At 42.2% G+C, this 14,642-nt stretch overlaps 1 protein-coding gene across 7 annotated transcripts in view; it reads right to left on the reverse strand.

Moving 5' to 3' along the window:
- rnf213a (ring finger protein 213a) overlaps window positions 1–14,642 on the reverse strand; it is a 28,156-nt gene that overhangs the window by 10,362 nt on the left and 3,152 nt on the right. For 5 of the 7 annotated variants that reach the window (XM_037257044.1, XM_037257045.1, XM_037257048.1 and 2 more), the window contains 30 exons: window positions 14,046–14,251; window positions 13,654–13,955; window positions 13,323–13,588; window positions 13,034–13,219; window positions 12,761–12,953; window positions 12,392–12,447; window positions 12,037–12,196; window positions 11,804–11,953; window positions 11,517–11,615; window positions 11,298–11,420; window positions 11,027–11,210; window positions 10,698–10,871; window positions 10,490–10,615; window positions 9,790–10,406; window positions 9,085–9,244; window positions 8,790–9,007; window positions 8,579–8,716; window positions 8,089–8,340; window positions 6,694–7,861; window positions 6,321–6,502; window positions 6,088–6,243; window positions 2,422–6,015; window positions 2,209–2,333; window positions 1,730–1,846; window positions 1,532–1,656; window positions 1,339–1,461; window positions 1,186–1,268; window positions 673–829; window positions 472–607; window positions 216–398 (listed from right to left, as the gene is read on the reverse strand). In XM_037257044.1, the coding sequence (XP_037112939.1) occupies window positions 216–398; window positions 472–607; window positions 673–829; window positions 1,186–1,268; window positions 1,339–1,461; window positions 1,532–1,656; window positions 1,730–1,846; window positions 2,209–2,333; window positions 2,422–6,015; window positions 6,088–6,243; window positions 6,321–6,502; window positions 6,694–7,861; window positions 8,089–8,340; window positions 8,579–8,716; window positions 8,790–9,007; window positions 9,085–9,244; window positions 9,790–10,406; window positions 10,490–10,615; window positions 10,698–10,871; window positions 11,027–11,210; window positions 11,298–11,420; window positions 11,517–11,615; window positions 11,804–11,953; window positions 12,037–12,196; window positions 12,392–12,447; window positions 12,761–12,953; window positions 13,034–13,219; window positions 13,323–13,588; window positions 13,654–13,955; window positions 14,046–14,251 (9,759 nt within the window). Of the gene's footprint in view, window positions 1–215; window positions 399–471; window positions 608–672; window positions 830–1,185; window positions 1,269–1,338; window positions 1,462–1,531; window positions 1,657–1,729; window positions 1,847–2,208; window positions 2,334–2,421; window positions 6,016–6,087; window positions 6,244–6,320; window positions 6,503–6,693; window positions 7,862–8,088; window positions 8,341–8,578; window positions 8,717–8,789; window positions 9,008–9,084; window positions 9,245–9,789; window positions 10,407–10,489; window positions 10,616–10,697; window positions 10,872–11,026; window positions 11,211–11,297; window positions 11,421–11,516; window positions 11,616–11,803; window positions 11,954–12,036; window positions 12,197–12,391; window positions 12,448–12,760; window positions 12,954–13,030; window positions 13,220–13,322; window positions 13,589–13,653; window positions 13,956–14,045; window positions 14,252–14,642 lie in introns of all 7 variants that reach the window. The other 2 variants (XM_037257047.1, XM_037257043.1) reach the window with 2 other exon arrangements.

Below are 14,642 nucleotides of genomic sequence, written 5' to 3' on the forward strand. Positions count from 1 at the left end.
TAAATTGATCACTTATCGGCTGTTGGTTGAACATAAAAAAGGCTTATGCGGATAATAGGCGAAATGTGAAATATCAGCCCCGTTAACGGGTTCGGACGATAATCTTGTCTATATAACTCATTTGTGTATTCCGACAACTGGCACAAATGAAATCACGCAATGTTGCTAGGGCAGTATTTGTTCGGTTGATTTTGAAGGCTATGATGTCCACCTACTCAAGAGATGGCTGTGGAATTTCCAGCAACTTGTCATCTGCGAAGATGTGTAACCACAACCTCTTCACAGAGGGACTATGGTCTTCCAGTAAGATGTCCAGGTTTTGGTCAGCGTCAATGACTGAAACCAGTTGAGCCAAGGCAGGGGTCACCACGGCCTGAATGCGTTTCCATAAAGAGTGGCTGTAATAATAATAATAATAAATAGTTAAAACTTCTAAAGACAAATGTTGTATTGTGCGAGGATGCCACTCACCAAAATGTACCTCCTTCCTGTAAAGCGTCAATATTAGAAGCCACCAGATTGACCCAATTGCTTGAGGCGGATGAAAAGTTGCTTTCACTTGCTAGCAATAAGTAAAGACGGTTCTTCAGAATTTGCAGGAAGTCACCTGCCAAATAAACGGCACCAATGTTAACCAGGGACACGAGCAAAAATGTACTAAGTGGCCACTACCTTTGACTTGGTCAGTGTCACTGAGAAGAATCAGAAGAGTCTCAAGTCTTTGAGTGCTGCGCCAGCCCCGGCCTTGCTGATCCCTGAGCATGCCGACTGCACTCTGCACACAGCTCCGCACCAATGCTGTGGTGTCCAGGCCAGTGTCATCTTTGTTCTGCACAATAACAACATTGTGTAGTCAACAAAAGCGGTGCCATTAATTGAGCCCATTTTATCCAGCTCAAATTTGGGTTTAATGAATGAATGGATTCTTCGGTATTTATATTGATTTACAATGTGGTCAAAATACTGATGAGGGGTGTGGTTTCTAGCAACCCTTTGTTAAGCACCCAGAAATCATTTATTTTGCGATCAAAAGCTAAATGAACTAAATAATAATCAATCGTTACATTTCTAAAGCACCCCTGAAGTTGGCATTTAAAAAAAAAAAATTGAAAATAGATCGTGGCCCTTGTTCAACACTGAAGCAAATGATAAAAACAAAAAACATAAATGAGAGGTTTGTCTTACATGCTCCACATCCATTGGGTCTGGTTCCTCCTCATTCGCATCACCAACCTCACCAACCTCACCCGCCTCACCCGCCTCTAGAGCTGTTAAAAGACTTCGTTTAGCACCACCAAATGTTTTAAATCAATCAAATGAAAAATAAATATCTCCCACCTTGAGGTTGGTTCATCTTTGTTTCAAACAGCTGACAAATTGTTGTGTTTTGCAATTTTCTAATGCCTGTGAATATGTCCTTTGGCTTTCTGAGGTCATCTAGATGCACCGACGTCCAGGGGTCTGTCAAGATTCACATGTCTTGAAATGACTCTTTCGATATTTACGACAAAATGCTAATTAGCGACCGTACCGCCATGAAATCCAACATAGCAAGTCCCTCCTTGAACCCTTGGAAGCCTGGTGATGAAGTAGACGAAAACCCTGGAGTCCAAGCCATCTTGAGTGATCTTGGTGATTTCATTTACAGCGGAATACCTGACAATTAGGCAGCAAAAGTTCAGTACTGTAGCACAAGTACATGGAAATGCCCAAAATGATAGTTGCTTACTTTGCAGATGCAATTAGATGGAGACTATGAGTGGCCTCCTTGAATTCACTCTGCACGATGAGGACCTTGTCGCCGGGTCCTTCGTGTAGGTTTTGTTCGTCAGCGGTGAGGAAATTTCTACGAGAACAACATTGGACTGCCTTCATCCTCTCAACAATACAAGTCGAAGAAAATGGTCAGTTCCAAAGCTTGCAACCACGTCCTTGTTGTTTTACTTGCTTCAGACTTAACAAAAGTCAAATGTAGTATATACATTTAATTAATAATAATAATAATTTCATTTATATAATCTAATAATTTGATTTATTTATATAATAATATATAACAATAATGTGAATTGAAGTTAATATTTTTTAAATATCTTAATTTATTTTTTTACTTGGACTTTAACACAGCATTATGAATTCTTTGCTTATTTGGCGCATTCGATATGGATGAAGTGTGTCGATAATAGTATGTAAGCCATTTTATCCACAAACCTGATTTCCTTCAAGAAGAGGTGTTCCGCGTCAAACTGCTGGAGTGAGAGAAGTGTGACACTTTGCAACATTTGCTCCAATGGTTTTAAGTCGGGTGCAGTGAGAAGTCTGGAGAACGTTGTGACCTGTAGTTTGGAAAGCAAATCAGTTGTTAGAAAAAAAGGTTTCAGGGTTGAGAGAGTGAACTCTCAGGCGCTGGTACGTGAACATTACCTCTGTGAAGGAGGCAACGCGATGGACTTCCTGTCTTGTATGAGCAACGATGAAGTCAACCAGGCAGTTGTTGTTCTGATGTTCAAAGTAGACATTGGCAAGTTCTTCACTTTCTCCATTGGGAAGATCGGTCTGTTCCAACCGCATCACTGAATCCGGGGTGGCACACCTGAGCAGTACAAATTTACCCTCTCGGAGAAGTCTCTGCTCAGCATCGACGATTTCAAAAGCATCCTTTGTCTTTTCGATCACTTGATGGATCACAGAAGCGCAAGCGTCTGAATGGTAGCCAATGAAGACGTCTGATGGATGGTACTTGTACGTCTGATTCAAGTCAATGTGATTGCTGACTGAAACAAAGCGTCTGACCCATTCATCTAATTTCTCCACCATCCTCTTCTGGGCTGCTGTCAGGACGGTGTAGATGTCCAGATAATGTTTCTCCAGCCTGTTGATGAGAGGTACTGGGAACTGTTTGTAGACCACCTCTCTTTCTTCAATGACAATAAGCCGGAAGTTGTCGTGCACCCTACACTTGACACGGTGGGTTCCGAGGCCAAGGTCCACGTACTTCTGCCCTCCCAAGTAGACATAATATTGATTGAGGGCATCGTAGAGACTTTCATAAAGGTTCTGCAAGTTCAGAAGCACAACAGTTTTACCGGTCTCCATGCAGATCTTGACTCTGTTGATGTTGCGGCAGATTTGAGTGTACTCCTGGTCTTTAGGAAAGCTGGATCCAAAAATGATTTCGGGCTGACCAATCTCGGAAAAAAAGGTCTGCTGCAAGATCTGGAGGGCTGCATAATTTCGGGTTAGGATCAGCAAGTAGCGGCATTCTTCCTCTTGTCCAGCCGACTGAATGTTTTCTCTCACAAACTCAATGGCGCTGATGTTCTCCGGGTCGGATGCAAGGCAAAAATTGTCATTAAAGACAGCCATGGCATCCACATCATTTTTGCCGCTGAAGTTCCTCAAAATGGCCTTTGTGATCTCCTTAATGGTGGGCTTTCTTTGGGAAGTTTTGGCCATTGCATAAACCATCTTAATCAAGCTGTAATAGTCACGCAGGCCAAAAAATCCTTTGCCTTTCTTATGGACAATATTTATGTAGGCTCGTGCAAAATAGGTGAACAACTCCCTGACTTTCTCCAAGACCATCACATCAGATGAGCATATGCCTTCCGCGCTCTCAATCAGTTCTTTCTTATCAGGATCACCCCGAGAGACAGAAATGCCTCGGTTCATCTTTGCGGGGTCTAAAGCCCAGTTGGAAATGCCGATGAAGCCAACCTTTTTGTGTGCCAGCGGCTCATCGTCAATGCAACCTTCTTCCAACAATGGGTGAAGGGTTTTAAGGGGCATTTTTGGAGAGTCTTCAGCCAGCCCAATCTCATCAAGGACAACGACTGAAATGTACTCCTCCAGATTCTTTCCTTCCTGATAGCGTCCACATTGTTTGAAAATATTGATGATCCCTTCTGATGTGGAGTGTGGGCTGCACTGGAAGGACACCAAATGAATCTGCTTGAACATTTTGTAGAGCTCAGAGTGTGCAGCTTGGCCCTGCATTGCATCTGCCACCAGTGTCTTGGACAGAGATTTTGAGGTTCCAGGTTTCCCGACTAAGAAAAGCGGAATTCTGAGCTCAATGCAGAAAACCATCATAAAAACATTTTCTTTGAGGGCGGCATTTCTTGCAATCGTTTCAACCATTGGCACGCCACTCAAGAGTAAGTCCTGCATCAGTGTGATTTCCTCCCTTATTTTTGCTGCAGTGTAAAATGACGGCAGACTTTTGCTGAGACAGTTTCTGTAGACATTCTTTTGTTCAAGGCAAGCGTGGTAGCACACACCTAAGGCTATAATTAGAGACCACAACACTGGATCTCGTCCCTCTGGCTCGTTTGGACCCCGTTGTTTTTTCTTGTTTTGACTCCGGTCAAATTCTCTGAGCTCTGCAAAGAAATCTCTGTGGTGGTCATGGAGCCAAACAAAAACCTGCATGCAACGTTCGACATCTCTCAGGCTAACAAAGCTACATTCATCACTCCTTCCACGCATGTACTTTTGTGAGGAGGAGAGAGACAGAGTAATACATTTGAAGTACTTCTCCGGAATCTCTCGACTTTGCACAACTCTCGTCACAATTTGCTCAATGTATTTTTCCTCCGTCTGATCGTTTAACTGGCCAAAGTCCCACACCAACGAGATCATGCTTGGTGGCAATGCTTGCACTCTATAGACTAGCTGGCGGAGAGGAATTGAGCCTAGTTTTTCATCCGTTTCCTCAGCCCGGACTCTGTACCCAAGACCTGCAGATTCCAGCCTCTTGATCATCTTATCGGTGTGCTTTCGGTAAGGGTTGCACGCGGCGATGATCTGCAATCCACTGTTGGCATCCAAAGCCACCCCCTTGACTGTCTTGTCACAAAGTACCTCCTTGATACTGCTTATGGCCTCTGTGGTGTTGGCCTCGTCTAAGAAGAGAACAGAGTCGAATCCATGTTTTTGTTTGTTGGAGGAAGCGATAGCTTCGCTTTCTCTCACTTTGGCATAAATCATCTGGGATGATGTCCCGCCATGCACTTTGACCAGTTTCATATTTTCAGCGGCGACGCGGTTCCTGCGCAACTCGCAAAGATATTTGATGAGTCTTGTCTTCCCGCATCCGGTCTCTCCCATGATGATGACAGGTATGCCACACCTGAAACGCATGTGAATTGCCAGCATCTTCAGGATGTTGTCCGTTGTCAGCTCATATGTTGGATCCGGGTCAAAAGGCTCCTTGATTCCAAGAACATTGCATAGTCGCTGTATTTTTTCACTTCTGCGTAGGCTATCAAAGTTGATGTTAAAAGGAACACCCTGATTGTGCAGTCCTTGATACAATTCCTTTGACATCACGTTTGTTTTGATAACCGTACCGGATCTTGGATCAATTGCATCATATGCATTCTGTGAATTGGATCGAAGATAGAATCCAATGAAGGTCATGGATGAGTGGTCCTCATTAAAGAAAATGTACGGGTGTGGTTCCTTTTCCCATCTTTTTCGAATCAAAAACGGAGCCAAGTCCTCCTCGGCGTTATTTAAGTCCATCTGTAATTTCCCAGGGCTTTGGTCAGAGATACTCTCTGATGTTGTGGCAAAGTCTCTTGCCATGACAATCATAAAACCCACCACAAAGGTTTTAAACCCATTGAGAATGTCTCCTGTCAAAACGGCATCACAGAACACAGATTTCTCACAGTCTTGCAGCTGCAGATTGAGAAACCAAGTAAAGTTTCTAAGTTCCGCCCAGGAAGGATCAGAAATGCCACAGTGTATGAGAAGCAGCTGAAGACATTCCACCTCCGAACCTTCAGAGTTGTTGCTCTTGTAATTGAACCCATCAAGGCTAATGTTATTATGAAATCGTCGGAGATACTGGTATGGTCGCTGGAAGGCTGAACTCTTGAACACTATGTCATCCATCAGTGGGTTGTCATTGAAATGTTCTTTCTTCCTCACTGCGAGCTCCAAGACATCTTTCGGTGGCCGGCAAATAATTTTGGGGAACACGTCTGCGAATGAGCTGATGGAGGCAGCAGTCTAAGGAGACCAAAGAAAAGCCCGAGGTAAGCAAAGCGCTCTGGTGAAATGACCGTTTATCAAAACTCCTACCTGAGCTGAAGCATTTTTGCCTGGCTTGACGGTTTCTTCTAAAAACTCAATGAGATAAAGATCCTTATTACTGCACTTCCAGGTGTTTCCCTCCGAGTCCATTAGGTAACGTAGAATCAACAACTTGAAGAGAAACTCGTGGATACCTTTCCTCACCTTTTAAAACAGCAGAAATACAGATTGACACAAAAGCACCAGCGGACGTCAAATGTAACGCAAATTATAACAATTACCGACGAAGTGATGTCAAAATGAAACACGGTGAGTTTGTCCTTTCGGGCGCTTTCCAAAAGAGACTGAAGGATGGCATGCTCATCGACGCTGGGTTCAATCAGGCGAATGCATTTCCTACTTGTGCGTTCCTCAGTTGCTTCCTTCAGTGATTGGTAAATCCTCTTGATGTAAAGCGATTTACCTGAAATTATGAAAACAATTATGATCGGAAGTATGTTTTTTCACCATGGTGCAATTCCAAATGAATTCATGTCAAGATTTAGAAAAATAATAATAATAAAAAAACAGCATATTGGGTGGAGGCTAGCTTGTTTTGATTACGATAAAAGCATTTGGATGCAAGATCAAAATTGTTAACAGGCTTACACTTACCAACACCAGCCCTTTCCGATGAGACCGTGCCAACACAGAGGCCATCTTTGAATACAGCGGCTGCACTTGACTGATTGGTCGGAACCACATAATGATGCTGGAGGTACTTTTGGATGCTGGTCAGTGGCAATTGAGGTACAACCTGCAACCTGTACTGACTGAAAGCTGATGGAAGGTAGGCATGTTCTTTTTCGGAGCTACACAGAAGAACAAGCCTGTAGTCTGCCGTACAGCGCACGTTCATGCGCTGAAAAAACTTTTCAACTTTAGAACTCACGTCGTACGGAAGCAGCTCCCCGAACAGGAGACAGTATATCTTCTTGTCCTTGCAACTTGCGCTGAGACAACGCCTAAGAAAAAGCTCCACCTGCTCATAAGTTGAAGTGGAATTGCACAGCAGGACCTCGTCGTAAGTTGGGAGTGGTTGATCGTGACTGGTCATATAAATGGAGATGCAAGAGGTTAACACTGCCGTCTGAGGGCAAACAAGGAGGTTTGGCTTTCCAGCTGCCATGCTTTTTGGGAGTTCTCTCTTTATGAAGTTCTCAACCTGCTCTTCAGAAACATCATCCTTCTTAGCCAGCCTTTCCAGTAGTTTTCCAAGACTTTGTATGTCAAGAATGTGCTTTGGGTCTTTCATGTAGTCCTCCCATATCTGATTGAAACTTTCAAATCTGTTTGCTTGTACCTCAGTATTCATCTCCTGGAACTCAGATTCCTCATTTTGTTCTTGTGGATGTGTGACGACTTCATTTTGAAGTTCATGCCACACGCGCGATACATCCGAGGCTGTGCAGTGGGACTTGATAAAGGACAGCATCATGAGAACTTGATCATCAACACGTTTGACGTGTTCTTCTGACAGATTGCTGCATAGGAAGAAGATTTGTTCCGCTGTGAAGTAGTTCAAATAGTAATGCTGAAATCGCTGTGTGTCCAGGAATTCCATCCAAAGGGCCAAGCAGTCCTCCATTTTGAGGCAAAGTTCAGGAAGGCTGTCCTCAATGGTCAAAAAATGAACGTTTTTCCCAAGGTTGAAGTTCATCTCAATGTTGACGTTCCCATTGAGGCAGCAGTGGACTTGAGCTTCCCAGTGTCTGAAAAGAGGGTTTCCAGCAGTGTAGAGAGCAATGAAAGCTTCAGCTAGTCTTTGAACACCAGCAAAGACCTGAGAATAAAATGTTTTAGAAGAAAAATTACATTGCGGCATCTCTCGTAAAGTCAAATTGTAATACGAATGTTTTTGTTTTTTTTAACAAAATCAGAATGTCAGAAGAAAACAAAATGAAAACAAACAGATAGATAGCTGATAGAGTATTGTAGTTTTGGCGAAGCCTAATCCAGTTTTGTGCGGTGCCCCATTTGTTTTATCTGTCACTGCTAGAAATACAGTACCTCTGCAAAGTAGTTGACTTCCTGCTGTCCCTGATCACCTTTCCCAGACATGAGCATCAGTTTGTTCTGCAGCTCCCGCACATCTTCCAGAGAATAGCAGTGCATCTCATCTTCTTCTTCATCCTCATCCTCTTCTTCATCCTCATCCTCTTCTTCATCCTCATACTCTTCTGAGGAAGAGGATGCCTCACACTCTTCCTCCTCCTCCTCCTCCTCCACAATTTCCAGGTCTAAGACAGTGTCCAGACTTACCTGTCACAAAAAGCACACATTCAAAAATCAGTGATCAATATCTGTCATTTTTAAAAGTGAATAAAGTTTGTAATGACACAAAGTGGATGTCAAATTTATCTTCGTGGGCCGCATAAAATGATGTGGCCCCCGGGCCTCGAGTTTGACACCGATGCTTTAAACACATTTCATTTTTCGAAAACACATTTTGAACATGCACCAAACATTGCAAACATCAAATCTCAATTTGTCAATTGACCTTTTTTCCATTCACTGCACGGATCCAATAGATGCCCTTTCTGTTAATGGCTGTTGCCAGAGCCATAGAAGACAACTCCACTGAGCCATGACTATCCTTAACAGTCTTCAGCCATTCCAAATGGCGGCCACTGTCACGCTGGAAAAGAAAAAATAAATTTGTGTCGTGAAATGTAAGTCTTAATCACGAGGAGTAAATCTTTTTCCATTACCATTTTTTTGGGAAGGTTGTTGTCCTTGTCGAGAGCACTCCAGAGTTTCTTTAAAACCTCTTTGAAGGCCAGAAAACCGGAATTTGGTGGCAGCTCGTACAGGACGGGAGCGTAGCCATGAATGGCATCGTGGAAGCAAGCCACACGGTCCACCTCCATGTCGTTCTCTCCCGCAGAGATGAAAGCAAGGTCAACAAACACCTTCAGGTCCTTCAGATCTGAAAGGAGTCGGCGTTTTTAAAATTCCCTGGCCTAGATGAGCTTTGAGATATTCATTCGAACTCATGCTTGTTACCTTTCAGTGCATCTTTCACCCATTTTACAAAATGGCCTCTGAGTTTTAGCTCATTTAAGCAAAGTCTACGAGGCTCCGTGATGTCAACCAGATCCTTTTTGGCTTCTATCAAGGCATTGTCAATGCACCGCAGCTCCTTCTCCTGAGTGTCTGCATGACTCTGAAGGGAGAAAACCATAAAAACAACGTCAGTGGAACCTCAGGTGTGACAAGAAAGCATTCTGAATATAAATACCCAATAAACTATTATTGAACATGCAAAAAAACACGCAAACATGATTACCGTATTTTCCGCACTATAAAGCACACCTGAAAACCTCCAATAATCTCAAAAGCAGACAGTGCGCCTTATAATCCGGTGCGCCTTATATATGGACCGATATTGAGCCACTATGGCAGGCGTGTCCAAATATATGGGCTTATATATGGACAAAGTTTTAAAATGGGCCATTCATTGAAGCTGCGCCTTATAGTGCGGAAAATACGGTAATAGCAATTTGAGGAGAAAAATACTGCTGCCATTGGGCATAAATTTTGAAATCGCCACAACCCTTATTTTTCAGGAACGTCAAAATTGCCGTGATCGTTCAGCCATTTACATTGGAGCGTTAATGGGGCTCCCACAGTTTTACACTTTTGATTTCGGGGAAAAAAAGAAAACGCAAAAGTAACATAGCATCGATTTGTTGCAGACATTCAACTCACAACATCCAAGAGCGTCTCCAGCACACTGAAGTCTCCTTGAAGACAGAGCGTCTCTTTGACGGCCAAGATGACCTCAGCTGAATCCGCTGCTTGACGGAGTTCGTGAAATTGCTCAATTTGTTGAAGCCTGGTGTGAATCCATTGCTTATCTGTTGACATGTCAATCTTGCACATGATCTCCAGGTCTCGTTCGAGCTCTGCGTACTTGCCCTTATAATTGCCGAAAAGCCGGTTCACCTCCTCTAGCCCGATACTGCCATCTTTTAAACCATTGTAGATATCCGTGTAATCGTCCATGCAAGGCTCGAAAATATCCTCGCAAAGCTCGTCGAATGTCAGCGTTTCGCGAGGTACCGCTTCCTCAACGGGATTATCGTCCAAGGTGTCTCCTTCAGGAAGTCTGCCTTGTTCTTTCCAGCACAATATGAATACGTGGCTGTCTTTGAATTTGTCCAAATCATCTGACATGTGTCTGATGCGTTCATTCATTTTGAAATAAGTGACAACGCCAGCCATAGCTGGGGGGATTTGGTCAACCGGATGAACTTCCATAAAATGGTCAAGGGGTAGCATCTCCATATTGACACGGCGTAACTCATCCATCTCACAGACATCAACTGCAAAGAAAAGGGATGGAAAAAGACTTGTCAAGTTGTCATACGTTGCAAATGTTTGATCACACTAAACTTCAGACTCATACCCGCCATGTATTCGTCAAGGTGGCGGATCATTGTGAGCAAGGCATCCACTTGCTTCTTCTCTTTCTCTACAGCATGAAGTTCACCTGCTCGACACTTCAGAAGTCTTTTCATTTTGTTAGTATCCTCTGGAGAAAAAAACAAAAACAAAGCCCATGTCAGTCTATCTTGTCATCTTTCCGCCATTTGTGAAAAGGAGATGACTATTACCACTCTTCAGCAGATCTATGAAGGCTTTTTGATTTGCCACAAGCATTCGGAGCAGCTTCAGTGGAATATTCCCCTTAATAAACTGAGTTTTGATGTTTGTCAATATTGACATGGCAAAAGTCACTCTGTCTTTGGCATCCAAGGTGAGCATGTCAAAAAGGTTTTCCTCTGCATCTGAAAAGGAGATACAATTGAATGTCACTAGCACCTTTCCTGACTCCGACCGCCATTGATAGGTGGTTTTATAAGAGCACAAATCTAACCGTATATTAGGTTTGGGTGTTCATTTTTATCAAAGCTGATCAATGAAAAGCTGTTTGAAGGATTACCAGATAGCTGTAAAATGTGTTTGGCACCAGTCCACGTGAGAAGGTGCTGAAGGACAACTTCTTCTTTCTCCTCATAATTTCCTTGTTGATCCTTTGGCCAGGAACTTTGGAGAATGGCTGAGAAGATTTTCACAAATTTGTTGTTCATCTTGAAATTCTCAAGCAGTTGGACCTCTGATTTGGTCTGGATGAGGAAGCCGACATACAATAAGGGTGAGACTTTATCTTTAGGCTACGTTCTCAAAAATTGTCAAAGACAAAATATGGATACCTGGCATACAGATGTAACAGCCTCGAGCGCACACTTCTCAATAATAGGTGACACATTTTGAAGCGAATTTTCCAGTTTTTCTATTTTTGCGAAGTAAAACGCAATTTGATCCTCGGATTTTTCCTTAAAACAAACACAGCAGACATTCCACTAACTTGTCAAAAAAAAAAAAAAAAAAAAGGCATCTAAATGATGTGCAATTAAGCCGTTATCCTGTACCTTTTTATACCTGCCCTCAAAATCCAAAGATAATTTCAGCATCCACTCATTCTGACAGCTATTATTGTTGAAGTGGATTCCAAGTATGTGGTTCCATACCTGCACAAAATAAAAAATAAAGACGTTTTCGATGCATCCAACAAATTATCAAAAAAACATGTTCATATTATTACCATCAAAAGATTGACTTATGATGGCTCTTAATACAAAACCAAAAGACAGGTGAGTCACAGGCGAGTCCATCTTTACTTCTGTTATTTCAATTAAAAAAACATGACAGTGCTCACTTCCATTTCCTGCGTAGCCTCAAGGTTGCGAAATGAAAAACTCCTGGATAGCAAATTTTCCTTGAATTGCGAACTCATCCAAGATCTCATGATGCGCATTGCCTTTGAGATCTCTTCTGCATCTGGCAGCTTTCCATCTCCTCCAGCCTCCTATATGGAAATGATATTTCTGTTTAAATTGCCAACCCACGTCTATGTGAAAGGCATTCCACATACGATTTCATTTTTCATACCTGTTGCATGTATGAAACAGCCAAATCAAACACGGACGCAACCAGTTTCATGCATTCTACAGGAATGTCCTTGTAGGACGACGTGGCTCCTTTGCAAATCTTGTCAAAGAGTTTAACTGCTACAGCCAGACACGATCTTGCATCAGCCTCCAAGACATCACTACCAAAGATGCAGTGGAGTTCAATATGCAAATTGAAGAACACATGAGAATAATATAGGGAAAAAATATTGCCATGTTTAAAAATATTGAAAATAATATATGATAAAAAAAGATAAGATATAAGAAAAAAAAGATAAGATAAAAAAATAATATAAGATTAAATATTGCTTTGTTTAAATAAAAATTATAATTACCTGTGTTTCATGTCAAGGACTTTGCTTTGGATGTGAGAAAGAATTTCAGATACATCCTGAAAGGGAAACCAGAAATCACCCATTATTTTAAACCCCAAGAATATTATACTGTGTATGATTAACATTGTCCAGTGGCACTACTTAAAATTTCCAATCTCCCAAAATCAAGTAGGAAAAAATGTTATGGGCCAATGAAACAAAAAGATTTTTGGACTTTTGGGCCATAATTCTAGAAGCTGGCACAAACACAACGCAACTCAACAAAATAAAGCATGCAAAAGCATGGTGGTGTGTTAGCAGCAGCAGTCCACACTCACTTCTACTACAGTTTTTTTTCATTTTGGTTTGTTGTTCTTAATCATGGCATACCTTAGAGTTATGATAGCCGATGCTCCTTGGTGCTTTGAGGCTGAAAACATTGAGCATGTCCAAAAGTTGGATGTTCATGTTGATACTGCAATCTTTAAATTCACCGAGCGACATCAGGTAAAATCCAGATCGTGCTGCAAGCGGATCCACTTCCATCAAATGACGCTTGTCTTTCATCATCTTGAGCAAGCCCCTGACAAGCGAAAGACGGTGAGAAGTTGATCACTCACTCCCTCGCTCACATGGTGTTAGTGTTTGTATTATAGTTCTTACTTCCTTTCACTTTCACTGTTAATTTCGCCCGATCCAAGATTTTTCAGACCATGCCCAGATGTCAGCACCTGAAAAGGTTGCACATCCTTTCCGTCGAGGAGGTGAAAGAGGGGTAATGCCAAAATCCATTGGGGGTGCCCACGGTCTTTCACAGTTTTGATAAGAGAGAACAAGCTGCTTGGCAGGCTACAACACAAACAGGATGAAGATGGTTAGTTAGAGTAGATAAAGGCATTTAAGCAATTTTTGGCAGGAATGATTCTGACTGTATCGCAGGGTGCCACTATACCTTGGAAGAAGAGCAAGATCCCGTGACAAATCTTTCCAGTACTCAAGGAAGCCACTTTTGTCTAGTTTGGGTAAACACAGCTCAGCGCAAAGGTAGAGGCTGTTGGTAATGTCCAGTTTGATACAGTATCGTTCACACACGTAGAGCATGATCGCAGCCGCTCGCAGAGGGTCTTCAATGTACAAACTATTTTTGGGGGCATTTACATTCCCTTGTACCCGCGGAGTCACATCTTTCAACATGAAGTCCTTGATCGAATTCCGCACCTGGGAAATGCAAAGTGGTTCAGAGGACAATTTTGGCTATACCAGAGCAAATTTTCTATACTTACATGGTTCTCGTCATAGTTTAAGGAGGTCCATTTCGTGTGCCGCGATCCTTCATGTGTAGATGGGTTTGAATAGATATCGAAAAACTGATTCAGCTGTTTTAGAAATGTTTCTAAATTCTTTTCTGTCCATGTCTTGAGAAGATCAAAGATTGTGTCCATCATTATCTCCCCCGCTATGTCTCTGCCTTGAACCAGTTGTTTCCTCTGGCCAGTCCAAACACTTTTCACTCCTTCAATAAATTGTTTCAATATGCCTTTTTCTGGCTTAACACACACAATGTCGTCATACTGATGCCATTCCCCTTTAATGAAAAAATAAACACAAACAAATAAAACAACATAAAACAACAAAATTGCTGAGTATAACAGGCACGAGTGAGGGTTTTTCATACCGTCTTCATTGAGGAGGTGAGGTTTAACAAACAAGCATCTGTTGGTCTGGGATTGATCTGAATTTTCTTTGTAGATGTATTCGAATATGGGTTTTCCTTGTGCCTTCTTGTCGACAACATATTTGTAAGGTATTGACTGGGACACAATGCGTGTTTTGTTGGTCTCCAGAACGCCTTGGACCAAAAAGCCATGCTCGTTCAAATCCCTGCACAAAACAGAAAACAAACATTGATCACTGCATGAAGAGGTTGGGGTGAGGATGACTTTTCGAGATACGAACCAGAGTCGCGCGATTTTTTGCACCTACTTACGAACCAATTTTTGACTTGCGAACTGACGCCCTAGCCCTCCAGTTGGAAAACTCCTTAATTGCACCAAAATGTAATGCCGAGTACATGGAAGCATACCATAATTTATTAGCCTATTTTTAGCAAGTGTAGCCAAAATAAAACTGTTGTTTTACACAGAGTAACAAGGTAAAAGATGTGACTTTTACGCATTATTTTCTTTTACATTGATTCCTATGGGAAACGTTGCTTCGACTTACAAACCCGATGGTGGAACCAATTAAATTCGTAAGCAGAATTGCTTCAACC

Source organism: Syngnathus acus, chromosome 8, assembly GCF_901709675.1.
Source record: "Syngnathus acus chromosome 8, fSynAcu1.2, whole genome shotgun sequence".
Taxonomy (NCBI): domain Eukaryota; kingdom Metazoa; phylum Chordata; class Actinopteri; order Syngnathiformes; family Syngnathidae; genus Syngnathus; species Syngnathus acus.